This window comes from Sarcophilus harrisii, chromosome 5 (assembly GCF_902635505.1).
Source record: "Sarcophilus harrisii chromosome 5, mSarHar1.11, whole genome shotgun sequence".
NCBI classification, from domain to species: Eukaryota; Metazoa; Chordata; class Mammalia; order Dasyuromorphia; family Dasyuridae; genus Sarcophilus; species Sarcophilus harrisii.
In genome coordinates, this window is record NC_045430.1 from 249,604,390 (window position 1) to 249,621,162 (window position 16,773).

The 16,773-nt window shown below is 35.9% G+C and overlaps 2 protein-coding genes across 2 annotated transcripts in view; one reads left to right on the forward strand and one right to left on the reverse strand.

Annotated features, from left to right (window-relative positions):
• The window catches only part of LOC100916836 (C-C chemokine receptor type 3), a 73,980-nt gene that overhangs the window by 3,045 nt on the left and 54,162 nt on the right, over positions 1 to 16,773 (forward strand). The gene's annotated exons all lie outside the window — the stretch shown is intronic.
• Positions 785 to 5,468, reverse strand: LOC100918228 (C-C chemokine receptor type 1-like). The gene is made up of 2 exons (XM_031940086.1): positions 5,022 to 5,468; positions 785 to 2,164 (listed from the first exon to the last, which is right to left on the reverse strand). Exon 2 carries the CDS (start codon positions 2,151 to 2,153, stop codon positions 1,086 to 1,088), a length of 1,068 nt encoding a protein of 355 aa, XP_031795946.1. The 5' UTR covers positions 2,154 to 2,164; positions 5,022 to 5,468; the 3' UTR covers positions 785 to 1,085.

The following is a 16,773-nucleotide window of genomic DNA, read 5'->3' on the forward strand; positions in this document are numbered from 1 at the left end:
CTATCCCTAATCAATTAATCAATTCCTAATTAGCCCCTAAATTAATTTCTTTCCAGCCAGATTTTGGTTCATGTTTAAGTTTCCCCAAAGTAGGGAGAAAAGGAAGTAAAAAATGACAATAATAATCAAATAGGAGCCAGGCATTTTTTTCCTAAGCACATGAGACTCACAGTGATGGAATAACCCAAAAAGAGAATTCAGGAACAACTTACAACTATATCACCACAATCTCTTAGGAAACTGATCCTTAAAATCCTGTCAGAGCATAGAGCTGTTTCTGGCATTGCTGATGAGGCATTTTACATTTCACCTCCACTATGTACTGTCCAAATAATTCCTAGCCTTCTAGTTAAATAGGCCCTGTGTGGGCTAGACCTCTTTCCTCATCTTATCCCCTGGCTTTGGTCGGTCATCTGTCCCTTACTAGTCAGCCCTGACCCCAAAGCCCCGGGACCTCATGGAATGTTTGTCCTGTTTGTTCAAATACAGCATTTACTAGCTGTGACTCTGCACATTTAACCTTGTTTGTCTTAGTTTCCTCATATGTAAAATGAGCTGGATAAGGAAATGGCAAACTACTCCATTATCTTTGCCTAGAAAATCCCAAATGGGGATGTGCAGAGTTAGACAGGATTGAAAATAACTAAACAACACAGATAGAGACAGAGACATATATATGTACATATTTGCATGTATGGATGTGTATATAAATAGATGTGTATATATATTATATATATTCTTCTATTATGTTTTCCAAATTAGAAAATCATGATTCTCAAGTCTGAAGATGCACAAACTTTTATTAGTAAATCTCAAAAGAAAATAAATTACATTCACTTCTATTTATTACTACAATGCTCTGTGACTACTGAGCAACTTTGCAAAGAGATCTGCCCTTATGGTCTGAATACTTGAGTTTGGGGAGGGCCCAGGGTCCTAATTTCCCAACCATCTCACTTCCCACTGGAGTATTAACTTTCTGTTCCATCTGAGAAGTTTAACCTGAGGATCAGTGAATTGACTCTTAATTTCCCATTCCAGCTAAGTAAATATTAATGCCCATGAGCACCCTCCTAGGAAATGATCTAAAACTCAATCATGAGTTCATGTTCCCCAGTAGATGGAGAGATAGAACTAACTCTCTCTTGCCTGTCCCTCAAGAAGGATGGGACATACTTGCACAGGTGCACTGCAATGTGATTGCGGACAAAATGAGAGAGGTATTTCTGAAACCGCTCTCCAGCAAAGGCATAGATCACAGGGTTGACACAACAGTGTGTGAAGGCAATGACTTCGGTCACTTTTATGGCCACATCCAACTGTTTGCTATTTTCACAATCCGGATTGAAAAAGAAATTCTGGAAAGCAGCAACGAGCATTGTGAGATTATAGGGTATCCAAAAGAGGAAGAAGATGATCATGATGATAAAAATCAGTTTGACCACTCTCCATTTCCTCTCACTCTTCCGTCTAAGCAGTATTTTTATAATTCCCGTGTAGCAGATGATCATGGTCAGCAGGGGCAAAATGAATCCCAGGAAGTTCAGTTTCAAAGCGTGGAACTGTTTCCATTTTCCCATAGTGTCATGTGGGAAATGAAGACTGCAGGTATGATCATTGTTCTCATTCTGAGATCTAGTGAAGACAATTTCAGGAAGAGAGAACAAGAAAGCCAGGACCCAGGTAAAGATGCTGGTCAGGATGCTGGGGACCACCTTCCTGATCCTTATGGCAAACACTGCATGGACGATGGCCAGATATCTATCAATAGTCAACAGGACGATGAAGAAGATTTCACTGTATAAGCCCACATAATACAACCCCGAAAGGAGTTTACACATGGCATCTCCCAAGACCCAATGCTTTTGCAAATCGTAGTGAATCCAGAATGGAAGCGTAATGAGGAAAAGCAGATCCGAGATGGCCAGGTTGAGAAGGTAGATGTTGGTCATGGTTTTGAGTCTCTTGTACTTCGTGAGGATCAGCACTACTGTGGAATTGCCCAGCAGGCCGATGATGAACACCATCAAGTACAGAAAAGGCACAAACTTGGCGGTCAGGTTTTTGATGTCATGTTTGTAACATGGAGAGGCGGCATAGTCATAGTTAAATTCAAGTGTAGTGAGATCCAGTGGCCATGTAGTCGTGCTCATCCTGGACTGCCCTGTGAGAATAGAAAAAAGTTGATTGTTTGTTTGTTTTGGTAAAAGTTCATGGAATAGTTCCCTGAATCTGGGAGAGGACCTCAGTGACCTCCTAGCCTAACCCATATCTGAACAAGAATCTCCTCTGCTATGTCCCTACCAAGTGATCAGATAGCAATAGAATATAAGCTCTGGGGGCAGCTAGGTGGTGCAGTGGATAGAGCACCAGCCCTGAAGTCATGAGGACCTGAGTTCAAATCCAGTCTCAGACACTTAACAATTCTATCTGTTGTGTGACCCTGGTCAAGTCACTTAACCCTAATTGCCTTAGCAAAAATACACACACACACACAGACACCTGGAAAATAATTAACATAGTAAGTGAAAATACACTAAAATATAAATAACATCAAGTAGGCAAACAAAAGAAATCTTTTGTTTGTTTATCCATTGTACCTAGCACAATGCCTGGAATATTAGTGCTTAATTAATACCTATTGACTGATTGGTCATTAATCCCTGTTTTCTAATATGTACCATACATAATTTTGCAATTCTGAATAGAACATAAGTTCCTTGAGGACAGGGACTGTTGTGATTGTTTTTTTTTTGCTATCTTAGTATCCCCAACACCTAACATAATACCTGGAACTTGATAAACTTTGCTGATTAATTATTGATTGATTAATTTCCAATACAGTTTTCTTCTGATGTATCTTCAGAACACGGTGATGACCCTGGCTTCTTAAAGGCTTTGCCAAGGGATCACAAGCCCTGAAAAGTCATACCAAACTGAAAAGATTCTAGGTACTTCCGCTAATAGAATTGGGCTACAGGGTACAGTCCCTGATAAATAGCAAATACTTTTTTTTATTAAAGCTTTTTATTTTCAAAATATATGCATAGATAATTTTCAACATTCACCCTCGCAAAACTTTGTGTTCAATTTTTTTCTCTCTCCTCTAGACAGCAGGTAATTCAACATATTTTAAACATGTGCAATTCTTCCATATACATTTTCACAATTATCATGCTGCACAAGAAAAATTAAAGAGAAAGGAAACAAAATGCAAGCAAATAACAAAAAGAGTGAAAATACCACACTGTGATTCACACTCAGTCCCCAGAGACTGCTCTCTGGGTGCAGATGGTTCTCTCCACCACAAAACCAGGAACTGGCCTGAATCAGTTCCATAGCAAGCATTTAATAAATGCTTGTTGGATTGGCTCAACTCAGAAGACTGGAAATAGCTGGGTATTGATTGTTACAAGAACTGGCCTGGCTCATGCCTAGGAGGGAGTAGCTCATCATCTAGGGAGGCAATGGCATTTCTGGGCCATGGAAACTCCTGAAACCCCCTACAGAAGCATGGAGGATGGTACTCTACACCTGTAGAGGAAGCAGTAGAACTTAGTGTACCATGTAGCACCTAGAGAAGGGGAAGATCCAGTTTCTATAGGGAGCCAGGTGGGCTGGTAAACAAAAAAGTCAGGCAGTGACTAATGGCAAACTACAGACTATGGCCAGAGCTGCTGTCCCATAGTCTAGTACTCTATGCTCTAGGGAGCAATGTAAAAGCCCATGGAAAGATATTCATTTTCCAAGGGGAGACGCAGTCCCTGATGTCACCACCACCATCACTATCTTATTCGCAAGTAAAGAAATTTGGGCTCTCATTGTCTCTTCCCTGTATAATCACAATGAACAGATGCCAGACTGCATCGTGAGCGTACACAATGATTGTATCTCTTATGAGAATATAATCTCTTCAAGAGCAGAGATTATTTTTCCTTTTGTCTTTGTAGTCCCAATAAAGACAAGGGGTCTGGTACGATTTTCTCTATAAGATGATTTCAAGTTGGGAGCATTCATTGTGCAAATTCCATCCAGGAATACAGATCTATATATTACTCTGCATTTGTAATCTTAGATATTTGTGTGGAGGACTGAAGTCGTGACCTGCCCAAGGTCACTCAGCCAGGATATATCAAACTTGATTCTGACGCCAAGACCCATTCTCTATCCATTTCCCTCACACTACTGCACCTTGAACAAAGTAGATTAACAAGTTCTTGTTGTATACGCCACTGTCTAGCTAGCTACTCTGTACCTCCCCCCCCCCTTTTTTTCATAAGACATTTTCCTTTATTTATTTTTGATTTATCATATACCAGGCTCTTTCTGACTTTCTTTATTTTTAAAATTTGTTTATTGTTTTCTTTTTTCTGGTTATACATGTATGTTAATTAAAAATATACATTTCTTTATGAATTATGTTGGGAGATCTGAACCTTTTTAATTCTCAGAAAGTAAATGACCTAAAGGATTTGGGAATCCACTGAGGGAAAAAACCAGATATGTATGGTTGGGAATTCTGTCCTCCATAAACTGTGAGAAAGATAGGGGCTACATTCTTATGACTCACATACATTACGATCTAATGATGCTATAAGGAAGATTTCCACTGGATTTGAAAAGCACTCTCTTGCTCTAGGATTCTTTGTTTAATTATTAAATAGAAATTACCTCTAAAGGTCATCTAGTCCATCCACCTTCTTCTGGCAATTCAAAACTCAGTCTATCCTTATTTTTAGCAATTTCCAAGGATGAGGAGCTCCAAACTTATTTGGAAGTCTACTTTCCTTCGATCCCCATTTCTCATAGGGCTTAAGCAACAAGTGCCCTTAGAACTCATAGAATTCAATGCTTCATTTTTCAAATGAGGAAAATGAATTAAAGTGATTTTCTCAACCTAATTGAGTTGTATCATACTCAAATCTCCTGAATCCAAGTCCAGTTCTCTTTCCACTGTTAATTCTGTCCCCTTAACACAGTTCTGACCAGTAAATCATAAAAAAAGAAAAAAAGTTACTTACTGGTTCACCGGGCTCTTCTCCCGGCCAATTAAGTCTTCTTCCTAGTCTGAAGATTCTGTCTGAGAAGGAAACACCCAGTTCTTGAGCAAGAGAAATTGGGCTTTAGGGGATCTGATAAGTTTTCAGAATAAGAAATAACTGGGTGCTGCCCTTTACTTCATCTCTTCAGGAGCTCCCTCGTCACAGGCACACAGTGAACACCAACACTCTGAAGGGTTTACAGAGCAGAAATGCCCAGATAATTCTTTTGAACATGTCTTAATTTTCCTTATCTAGCAAAAAAAAAAAAAAAGTCTATGGTGGCAGCTGTAGTTGTGGGATAGTGGGGAGATCAAAGGGTTCTAGGGTTCTAGGAAATGAGCATAAATCATATTAGCCAGTGAACATGGGATTGGACAGGACAGAAGAGTTACTAGCACAAGCAGTTATTTTCAGATATGTATCTGGAAAGATTTCCTCAAGCCAAATTGGGAAGTAGATAGATTTTTTTTTTTCTTTTGCCTCTTTTACAAGCAGCTATTAGATAGTACAACAGATAGAGTGAAGGCCCTGGAATCCTAAAGAACTAAATTCAAATTCAATCTCAGATACTTTCTAGATGAATGATGTTAGGATAGTCACTCAACCTCTCTACCTGCTTCAGTTTCCTAAACTGTAAAATGGGGATCATAATAGTCTCTACCTCTCAGGGTTGTCGTGAAGAGCAAATGAGATAATATTTTGTGATGTGCTTAGCCCAGTGTCTAGCACATAGTATGTCCTCTGTAAATCTTTCTTTCTTTCTTTCCTCTCTCTCAGCACTGTTGTAAGGATCAAATGAGATCACATATGCAAGGTTCTTTGCAAAGTGTTCCATAAATGAATGTGACTTCTTTCTTCTCCTTCTCCTCTTCCTTTTTTCTCCTCTTTCTCCTCCATTTCCTTTTCATTCTTTTCTTTCCTTTTTCATTCATTCCTTTTCCCCCTTCTTCCCTTCTTCCTCTTTGTCTTCCTTCCCTCCGTCCTTCTTTTCTTCCTTCCTTTCTTCCTTTTCCTTTTCTCTCTCATTTTTCTTCTTTCTTTATCTTTCTAGTTTCCTTCCTTCCTTCCTTTTTTCCTTTCTTCCTTCCTTTTTTCCTTCCTTCCTTCCTTCCTTCCTTCCTTCCTCCCTCCTTTCTTCCCTCTCTCTCTCTTTCTTTTTCTTTCTTTCTTCACTATTATTATGGACTTTCACTGAATTATAGTATCACAGAATCTTAGACTTACAGCACAGTATCATAGAATAAAGAGAACCATAAGACCATAAAGCCATTGTATCATTGAATCGCAAAATCCTAGAATAAGAGAAATAAATGGACCTTGAAGATCATATGGTATAACCCTATTCCAATGCTTGAATCTATGATGATAATAATAATTAATACCTAGCATAAATAACACCTAAAAGTGTGCAAAGTAGTTTATACATGTCATTTGAGTATCACAAAAGTCCTGTGAAGTAGTTGCTATGATTATCTTATTCTTACAGATAAGGAAACTGAGGCACAGAGCAATGAAGTTATTTACCCAGGGTCACACAATTAGGGAATGTCTGAGGCAGAATTCCAACTCAGGTTTTTCTGACCCCTAATTGTGGTCTACTTGTCATGCCACCTATTTTCTATAACAGCTTGAACAAATGGTCATCCTACCTCTGGTTGAACGTTCCCAAAGATGGGTACCTCATGTCTTACAAGACATCCCTCACTGACTCAGAGTATCTAAGAAGTTCCTTAGAAGTTTTGTAGACTAACTTGCCCATGAATAATGATTCACTACTGCTTCCCCAACAAGTGACCATCCAGGCCATGCTACAGATCTGTAGTAATAGGAATCCTTTACAACCCGAGGGAGCTTTCTCTACTTTTAAATAATTTAAGTGGGAGTTTTTTTCTTATAATGAGGACTAAATGTGCCACTGTAATTTCCACCCAATAGTTTATGTTCTGCCCCTTAGGGCCAAGCTGAACCTATCTATCTAGTTCTCTGTTAGACAGCAATGCTGTCAAACTGAAATAGAACCAGATCCCTGCTGACCATATTTTGACTTGGAGAACCACAAATTCACAATAACTATGTTTTATTATATTTTTACTCATTTTGCTAAACAGTTCTCAATTGAATTTAAATTTTTTCATTAATGTTTTCTGTTTCTTACAACACTTAATATTAATTTCAAAGTCAGGAAGTAGACAGGAAGAATGAGCAAACAAAAAATGAATTCCACCATAAAAACCTACCATGATGAGAGGGATGCTAAAGACACAAACTCAGAAGAAGACTTAAATATCTATAATCAAAGCCTCAAAGAAAAACACACTGTGGACACAAAATCAATTAAAATTCTAAAAAACAAATAAAATGCTATCCACCTTCAGAGAAATAGATGACAAGAGGAACATAGTACAGTTTACGTGTAAATATATGTCATATATATGTAAACATGTGTCTCATGTTCTCTGTGTCTTGGAAGAGATGAAACAAGATTTAAAATATTTTTATAAATGAGAGTGCTAGAAGGGAAAAATGGAAAAGAAATGATAACTATGGAATACAGAATTGGAAAGGAAATTAACAGCTTAGCAAAAAAAAAAAAAAAAAAAAAAAAAAAAAAAAAAAAAAAAAAAAAAAAAAAAGGCACAAAATCTTGCCCAAGTAACAAATTCTCTGAAAATTGGAATGAGCCAATGATTTTATGAGATAAGAAATATTAGACAATGTTAAAAGACAGAAAAATAGAAGAAAATATATGGTATCTCCTAGCAAAAAATATACCATTACATAGCTCCACATTGTTGGCTACCTGAAGGCCATGACCAAAACAGATGCTAGCCATTATATTTCTTTTTTTTAAATTCTTGAAGAGAAAAAAAAAAGTCAAAGAATGGCTTTTTAAAAAAATTTTATTTATTTATTTATTTTTATTTTTTTAAATAACTTTTTATTGACAGAACCCATGCCAGGGTAATTTTTTACATCATCCCTTGAACTCACTTCTGTTCTGATTTTTCCCCTCCCTTCCTCCACCGTCTCCCAAGATGGCAAGCAGTCCTATACATGTTAAATAGATTACAGTAGATCTTGGATACAATATATGTGTGCAGAACCGAACAGTTTTCTTGTTGCTCAGGGAGAATTGGATTTAGAAGGTATAAATAACCTGGGAAGAAGAACAAAAATGCAAGTAGTTTACAAAAGAATGGTTTTTTTAAAACCCAGTCAAAAAGAAAAAAAAAAGAATCAACTTGGAGGGGAAGACTTTCAGGGTTTCTGGTCAAAACAGAAACAATTGCTTTTTAAGTTTACTCTGAGGCAATCAGGGCCAAGACAAAGACCAGGGTGGGTTTGGCCTAAGACCTTTTATTAGCCAATCAATGAGAGCCAGAGTGATTTGATTTTTGAAGCACCGTCATTATGAAAGAAATCTTGGTAGGTTAGCAAGGAATTAAGGAAGAAAAGAAAGGAGGAAGGGAGGGATGGAAGGAGGAATGAAGCTAGTTGTTTTGCCCAGTATTCAGTGGGGCAGTTCCTACACACAGAGATTGTTGTCCTTTGTTCTTGAAGAGTACCATATCAGGGAGGTATGTGCAAAGACATCAACCTCACTTTCTTCTCCAGAGTCATCTGGGTCTATTGGCAAGATATGGATCAAGATGACTGTATATAGCCTTGAATGCAGTGTAAGAACTTGGCTTTTTTAAGCTAAGGTCTTTAACAGGTCTTATTTTAACTGAGGCAACCACCCTTTCAGTGATTAAGGCCAGGCAAGAAAGAAATGAGAATAATATCACTGACACAAAACAAAATGTAGTTTCCCTATTTATCTTTTTGGAATAAATCTGTTTTAGTTTTAACTTTGGCTGACATCATGAATACCAACCCTGATTTTTAACACAATAAATTCTACTCATGGCTTTTATGTTTGTATGTATCTCTTATTTTTATAGCATTTCCTAAAAACAAAATATTGTTGAATTCAAATTTTTATCTGCTCTCAGTTGACATTTTATGGGTAAATTCATCCCATTTACATTCTAAATCATAATTATTTGTTGTATATTTGCTTCCTAACTATTTTTCCTCACTATCTTCATTTCTGCCCATCTCTCCTCTAATTTCTTTCTACTTACTGCATTGCCCTCCTAATCCTTTACCTACCCCTCCCCTCACCCTATACCCTTGCACTCTTATTTCTTTATGAATTTATATATATATATATATATATATATATATATATATATGTGTGTGTGTGTGTGTGTGTGTGTGTGTGTGTGTGTGTGTGTTGTTCCTTCTTTAATTCTTCCCAATGAAAGTAAGTTTTCAGCACTACCCATCCTTCTCCTACCTACTTTCTCTCTATCAAATTTTCCTTTTTTGTCCATTTATATGAGATGAGGTCCTTTATTGAGTTCCTTATAATTGTTCTTTAATGATCATATTTCTCCTGGGTTTTACATGTCAATTTTCCCCTTAATTTCTGCTGTTTTTGTCATAAATATCCAAAAGTCTTTCAGTTTGTTAAATATCCTTTTTATTATTAACGTTGTTGGGCAAATTACTCTTTGTCATAACCCCAGCTCCTTTATTTTACAAAATATATTATTCCAAGACCTTCAGTCCTTCAACATAGTAGCTACTAGGTCTTGTGTAATCCTAATTTTAGCTCCATATTTAATTTTTTTCTCATTGCTTCCAATATTTTCTCCTTAACTTCAGAGATAAAGTCAAAAGACAGAAAAATGGAAAAAAAATATATGGTATCTCCTCAAAAATAGGTTATAGCATTACACAGCTCCACATTGTTGGTGCCTGAAGGCTATGACCAAAAAAGATGATAGCCATTATATTGTCAGTTTTCCTCCTGGGATCTCTTTTAGGTGGTGATCAGTGTATTTATTCTATTTCTGCTTTGTTTTCTTCTTCTATAACTTGAGGGAAATTTTCCTTGATAATTTTTTATAATATTGTATGGAGATTCTTTTTTATCATAATTTTCAGATTTCCTATTCTTATATTATTTCTCTTTGATATGTTCTTCTGATAAGTTATTTTTCTGATAAGATGTTTTACATTCTTTTCTATTTTTTCATTCTTTTGATTTTTTTTGTTATTTCTTTGTCTTAGAACATTATTTGTTTTCCTTTACCAAATTCCAGTTTTCGAGGAATTACTTTCTGTCTTAAATTTTTGTTTCTCTATTTCAAGTTGGTTTACTTTCTTTTCATAATTGTCTTGGTTTTCTTGGATTACTTTTTTCTCCTAATTTTTCCTCAATCTCTGATTTTTAAAGACCTTTGAAAATTCTTTTAAGACATACTTTTGTCGACCACAGAGAGGCCTGGAGAGACTCACATGAACTGACACTAATTGAAATAAGCAGAACCAGGAGATCATTATACATGACAACAAGAAGACTATACAATGATCAATTCTGATGGACATGGCTTTCCTCAACAATGAGATGATTTAAAAAAGTGCCACTTGTGCAGTGATGAAGAGAGCCATCTACATCCTGAGAGTGGACTGTGGGAATTGATTGTGGAACACAACATAGCATCCTTATTCTCTCTGTTGTTGTTTGTTTGCATTTTTTTTTTCTTTCTCAGGTTTTTTTCTTCCTTCTTAATCTGATTTTTCTTATGCAGCAAAATAACTGTATAAATATGTATTCATATATTCGATCTAATACATATTTTAGCATATTTAACATATTTTGGACTATCTGCCATCTAGGGGAGGGGGTGGAGGGAAGGAGGGGAAAATTTGGAACAGAAGGTTTTGCAAGGGTTAGTGTTGAAAAATTACTCATGCAGATGTTTTGTAAATAAAAAGCTTTAATAAAAATATTCATTAAAAAAAAGAAAAGAAATACATTTTTGCTTGGGACCATTTGACCATTCCCATTGAAAAAGGTGTGGTTTGTTAAGCTCCATTATCTTCTCCTGATTATGAACCTATTTCTTCTCTATGCCCATAGTAGCTATATATCATTAGGCTCCTTTGCTTGCTCATTCTTATTTTTTGTTTGTTTTATTTCATTTTTAGAGGCTATTAGTATGAGCAAGTTGTAATTTGAAGTCATGGGGAATTAAGCCCCTAGTCTCAAGGACTCCTTAATGTTATTTTCTGAGGTCTTTCATGGGACTCAATCTTGGGCGTTTCTTTCCTCTTTTAAGCCACAGCTAGAGCCCCAGTCATTCTGTCCCTCATATGATCTTACTCCCTGTAGTCTCTCTGGGGGCTGCAAACTATTGCTGTCCTCTCTTCCTTGGAACTGAAACCAGGCACTCACAACCAGTAGGGTTCCCACCCCTCTGCTACTGCATTTACCAAGAAAGTTAGCTCTTTCTCCTCTGCATCAGCCTAGCCTAGAACATGTCTGGTGCCCACTGCTGTGTTTGGTATTCTTCTACAGTGGAAGTTCCTTTGATCTTCTACTCTGCTGTCAGACCTCCACACTATGAGATGAAAGTTTCTAAGGCTGAGGCTGCCTCATTATCCCAGATACCCCCAAGGTTTGTTGTTTGTTGATTTTGCAGATTTGGCTTTGAAAAGTTTGCCCATTTTCTGCCCTTAGAAGTCAAGGCTTTCTTGGGTCTTGTTAGATTGTCTTGGGAGAACAACTGTTTTATTCTGACTTTCATTTATTCCTGTTACTCTACATTCTCTCTGACACAATGTTCTGTCTTCATTTGTGGAGGAAATTTGAAGAGCCAAAATTTTTCTAACCTACTCCATCATCTTCAGAGAAAGTTCTTTTCTAGCCATTATATTTCAAGAAATCATAAAAGAAAAATTCCCAGACCTCTTAGAGCCAGGAGATAAAGTGGAAATAAAAGAATCTACTGGTTACTTCTGGAAGAAATTCCCAAGCAAAAACTCCCAGGAGCATCATAATGAAAATCCATGGTTGGTTATTTTGGCTATGAGAGTCCCTAAGTCTTTCAAGCTTCTTTGACTTTAAAATATTGCTTTTTAAATTATTCTCCTGATTTTGTGTTAGTTTGTTTAAGTATGTAAGTCTCCTTAGGTTTTCTTTGGAACCATTTCCTTCATCATTTATGACAGTATAATAGTATTACATCACAGTGATGAGCCATTATTTATTCAGTCATTATGCAATTGATGAGCATCTCTTCAATTTCGAAATCTTTGTTTCCTCAAAAAAAGAATTACAATTATATATATATATTTATATTCTTAAAGTTTTTGTTTAAAGTTAGTCCTTATCCCTCTAATTCTGTCTTCTCCTTCTTCTGTTTTCCCTTTTATATCAGCCACTCTCCCCACCTCTTCTTCCTTGTTTATCTAAATTTCTATTTGTATATCCCAATTTCGTGAGATATTTTCCCCTAACTTTCCTCTTCCTTACCTCCATTGTATTCTTTTCCCATTTCATTTCCATTTTTTAAAGATCAAAAACTATACAGAACCAATTCCAGATTCTGTCTAATTAGGTTTCCTCTGGGATTCATAATAATAATAGGATTCAGAGAAGAAAAACAAAAGTAAGTATCTTATTTTTGTTTAGTACCTCATGATTCTTCATTCATGTTTATCTTTTTAAAAATATATATTTTATGTATAGAATTATTGCACGTGGTTAACATATATTGTATTACTTGCTGTCTAAGAGAGGGGATGGGGGAAGGAAAGAAAAAAATTGGAATACAAGGTTTTGCAAGAGTAAATGTTGAAAATTATTTTTCCATATATTTTTAAAATAAAAAGTTATTATTTAAAAATATTTATCTAAAACTTAAATACAAAATAGAAAAAAAATATTGTTATGTATTGCAGAACATAAGAGGATTCAAAATATGAAACAATAAGTCCATTTCAGGAAAGCCTAAATGATAATCTCTGCGCATTGTGTTCAGAGATACCCATTTTGTCTTTGCTTCCTTGTAGATTTTCTTTTGTTCTCTGTGGTGTGGTTTTTACTTTATTCTTTTTCTTTCCTTTCTCCTCCCTCATCCCCACAAAAAACTAAAATTAAGTAGGATATATTTATATCTGTATATATGCACACGATATACATAAATATACAGAGATTTCTATAATCATATACACATATATTCATACACATTTATACATATATACACATATATATGTATATGCCTATACATTCATATACATCTATGATCTATGTAAGGTCGTACTATGTTTGTTTGTCTTCTGTTTCTCTGAAGATAGATAATATCATTGTTCATAAATCCAAGTCATTCCTTACTTTTCCAACTCATCATTTCCTATGCCACATCAATATTCCAACTTTATACTGCCTAGTCATTTAGATAGTCTAAAATAATATTGATTAATACAGATGATATATAATACAGTTTCTCTATTTTTTCCTTTTTGATTAAATCTATTTTAATTTAATTTTGTCAGAGATCAATGATTACTACCCCTGCTCTTTTCTAATAAATTATACTTCTGATCATTACTATTATGCTTGTGTCTATGTCTTATTTTCCATCCCTCCTGACTTTCTGCTTTACTTCTACCCATTGCCTGGATGTTATTAGCCTACCACTTGTCCTCCTTCCCCATTCCTTCTCTCCCTCTTTATCCATTTATCTACATTTCTTTTTATTTTCCATTTATCTACATATCTTATCACATTCCTGTTAATCTACATACTTTCATATGCCCCACCTTGGTCTTATTCCTTCCCCCTCTTATTTCTTTATAAATTTAGAAGACTTTTGTGCTTTTCTAGATATTTCCTCTTTAATCCATTCCCAATGTAACATTCCAGAACTACCAACCCTCCTCCCTCACCTGATTCCTCTGTGTCAATTCTTCCTCTCACAGCTCATTTGTATAATCATTTTGTTTACATTTTCTTACATACTTTTGCTTTTTAAAATCACATCATTCTCAGCTCTACCCCAATCTTTCTTTTGAATTACACAATTACTAATGATAATTTTAAACATATGGTTTATATTTCCACATATGAAACATAAAGTTTGTCCTTATTGAGCTCCTTGTAATTTGTCTTTGATGATTACCTTCCATTTCTCATGGATCTTATATGGCAAATTTTCTACTAAGTTCAGGTCTTTTGCAATAAAATCCTGAAACTCTGGCAATTTATTGAATATCCTTTTTAAAAATTCATGGTTATGCTTAACTTTTTGTGTATGATATTTTCAGTCACAACCACAGTTTTGTTTTTTGTTTTTTGCTCTTTGATATATAGTGTTCTGAAATTAGCAGGTTTTTAAAAAAAAATGTAGCCAGTACTAGATCTTGAGTGTTTCTAATTGTGGCTCCACCACAATTGTATTGTATTTTTTTTCCTTGTTGCTCATAATTTTTTCTCCTTGACTTGGGGTTTTTGAAATTTGGCCATGATATTTCTGTTGGTTTTCCTCATATTTTCAAGTGGTGATTAGTGGATTTTTTTTTCTGTTTCTACTTTCTCTTTTCTCCTAACAATTCAGGATAATTTTCTTTATTTGTATTATTGTATCAAGATTCTTTTTTTAATCATAAATTTCAGGTAGTATTCTCTTACTGTTGTGTTCTTCAGATCTATAATTTTTCTTATGGAATGTCTCACATCCTTTTCTATTTTTTCATTCTCATTTTTTTGTTTTATTATTTCTTGATCTTTTATAACTTTGCTGTCTTCCCCTCAATGAGGTTTAGATTTAGGGAACAAAAATAAAATTAGGGTTTCTGGTGGTCAGGGAGTTAAATGATAAAGTCTAGTGACAGGTTCGGGGTTTAGGGAACCAAATGGAGAGGTTTGGCTCTTCTGTAATCCCTTGGGATTCAGCGCAAGAGTAGGAAGTTTTGGGACTCCCTTCTGGTGGCGCAGAGGGTCTTTGTAAAGTAATTTATAGACCCAAAAACCTAGATTGATAAAAGAGGTTTATTATGGGGATTTGAAGTAAGGTTAGAAATCCTGACACTGAGGCATAAAGTCTGGTTAGGGAAATAGGTGAGGATAAAGAGAGGATGGCACTGGAAAAGAATATTATTCCAGCAGGCAGATCTATGGAAAATGGAGTTTTGTACTGAGAACACAGTTCTCAGTGGGCAGAAAGTCCTGGTAGCTAAGTAAACTACCGAGGTCCATCTGCAAAGAACTTAGTTGATGGAAGCTCATTATATTGCTTGTGTTGGTGGGGGTTGCGAAACCTAAGCAAATCATCAGAATGGAAGCTGGGACAACTGGAGCAGATCAGGACCAGTGGGGGCTGGGAGAGCTCAAGTTGGCTCAGATCCAGTGGGAGCTGGGACAAGCCCAGATCTCCTATTGGAATTCAAGGGATGCCTTTGACTAGGATTTGTGAATCGAAGGCCTTGGCATCCTGGACTGATATGTCTCAGCCAGGAGGGGCTGGGAATCTGAAAGGAATCTGAAAAGAATCACAAATCAATAGGAAATGCAGTTTCTTAAAGGGACCACAACCTGCTTCACCCTTGTCCAATTCTAGTTTTTGAGGAATCATTTTCTTCCTTAATATTCTAGATCTCCTTTTCTAGTGGATTGACTTTCTTTTCATAACCTTCTTGTTTTTCTTGGATTGTGTTGAATGTGTTTTCCCCTCAGTCTCTCTTATTTGATTTTTAAAGTTTTTTTTTTTTTTTTAGTTCTATGAATTCTTTTTGGGCAGATGACCATTTTACGTTACTCTTTAGAGTAAGAGAAACTTTGTTTTTACTTCAGTGTCTTCTTCTGAAGATGAGCATATAATCATATTTATTTTCTATGATTGGGTTCTTTCTCCTTTGCCTGCTTTAAAAAAATTATAGCAATTTTTTTGTGCAATTACTTTAAGTCCTGGTGTATCAGGGATGGTACTTCTGGTCTCAGGTCCTCCTTTAATTTTCCCCTCTGGCCTAAAACCCCAAACCAAGAACTCTGCTCTCCTGTAAGAGCCCACAGCTGCAGGTTCCCTTTTCCACCATTTTTGCATTCCTCAAGCATATGCTGGTTCTTTCTTGCCATGTTTTGTTAGCACAGATGGGTCTAGTGTCTCTTATATAGAGGTTCCCTCAATCTTCCCTTGCTCAGATACCTAACTTCCCACACTATGCAGGAGGTGAAAATATCTGTAGCTGGCCTGGGGCTACTTCACAACCCAGTTAGGCCCAGGACTTGCTGCTGATTGTTTCACAGAAACTACTCTGAAAATGTTTACACTTTACAAAGGCCAAGCATCTGTTCTGGGATCTTTTTTCAGATCTGGGTTGTCCCAGAAGCACCACAGTTCTGTTTTGGCCCTGTTTTGAATTGTTTGTGGGGGAGATCTGAACAGCTTGGGATTTTCTAACCTACTCCACCATCTTCCTAGAATGTTCCCTATGTTTATCTTTTTATGATTTTTGACTTCTGTTTTTAAACTTCATCCTAAAATTCTCCTAATTTCTTAGACATGTCATTTCATATGTTATAATAGTACTAGAGCATTCATATAGCATACTTCACAAAGAGATTTCTCAATAATCAAACAAGTAGTTTGTTTTTAATTTTATTTTTTATTTTATTCTTTACAACCACAAAGAGTACATCTATGAATATTTTGGTAAACAAGGACCATTCTTTTGGTTACTGTCCTCTTAGGAATATGTGTTCAATAGTGGGATCATAGGGTTAAAGACTATGAACAGCCTAGTGGCTTTCTTTGCATAGTCTCAAACTATTTTCTGCCAAAATGGACCAATTCACAGCTGTAGCAAAAGTGCTTGTATTGCCACAGCTTAGTCAATC

Excerpts from the sequence above, each read along its gene's own strand:
- LOC100918228 (XM_031940086.1), bottom strand. The coding sequence starts at position 2,153 with ATGAGCACGACTACATGGCCACTGGATCTCACTACACTTGAATTTAAC.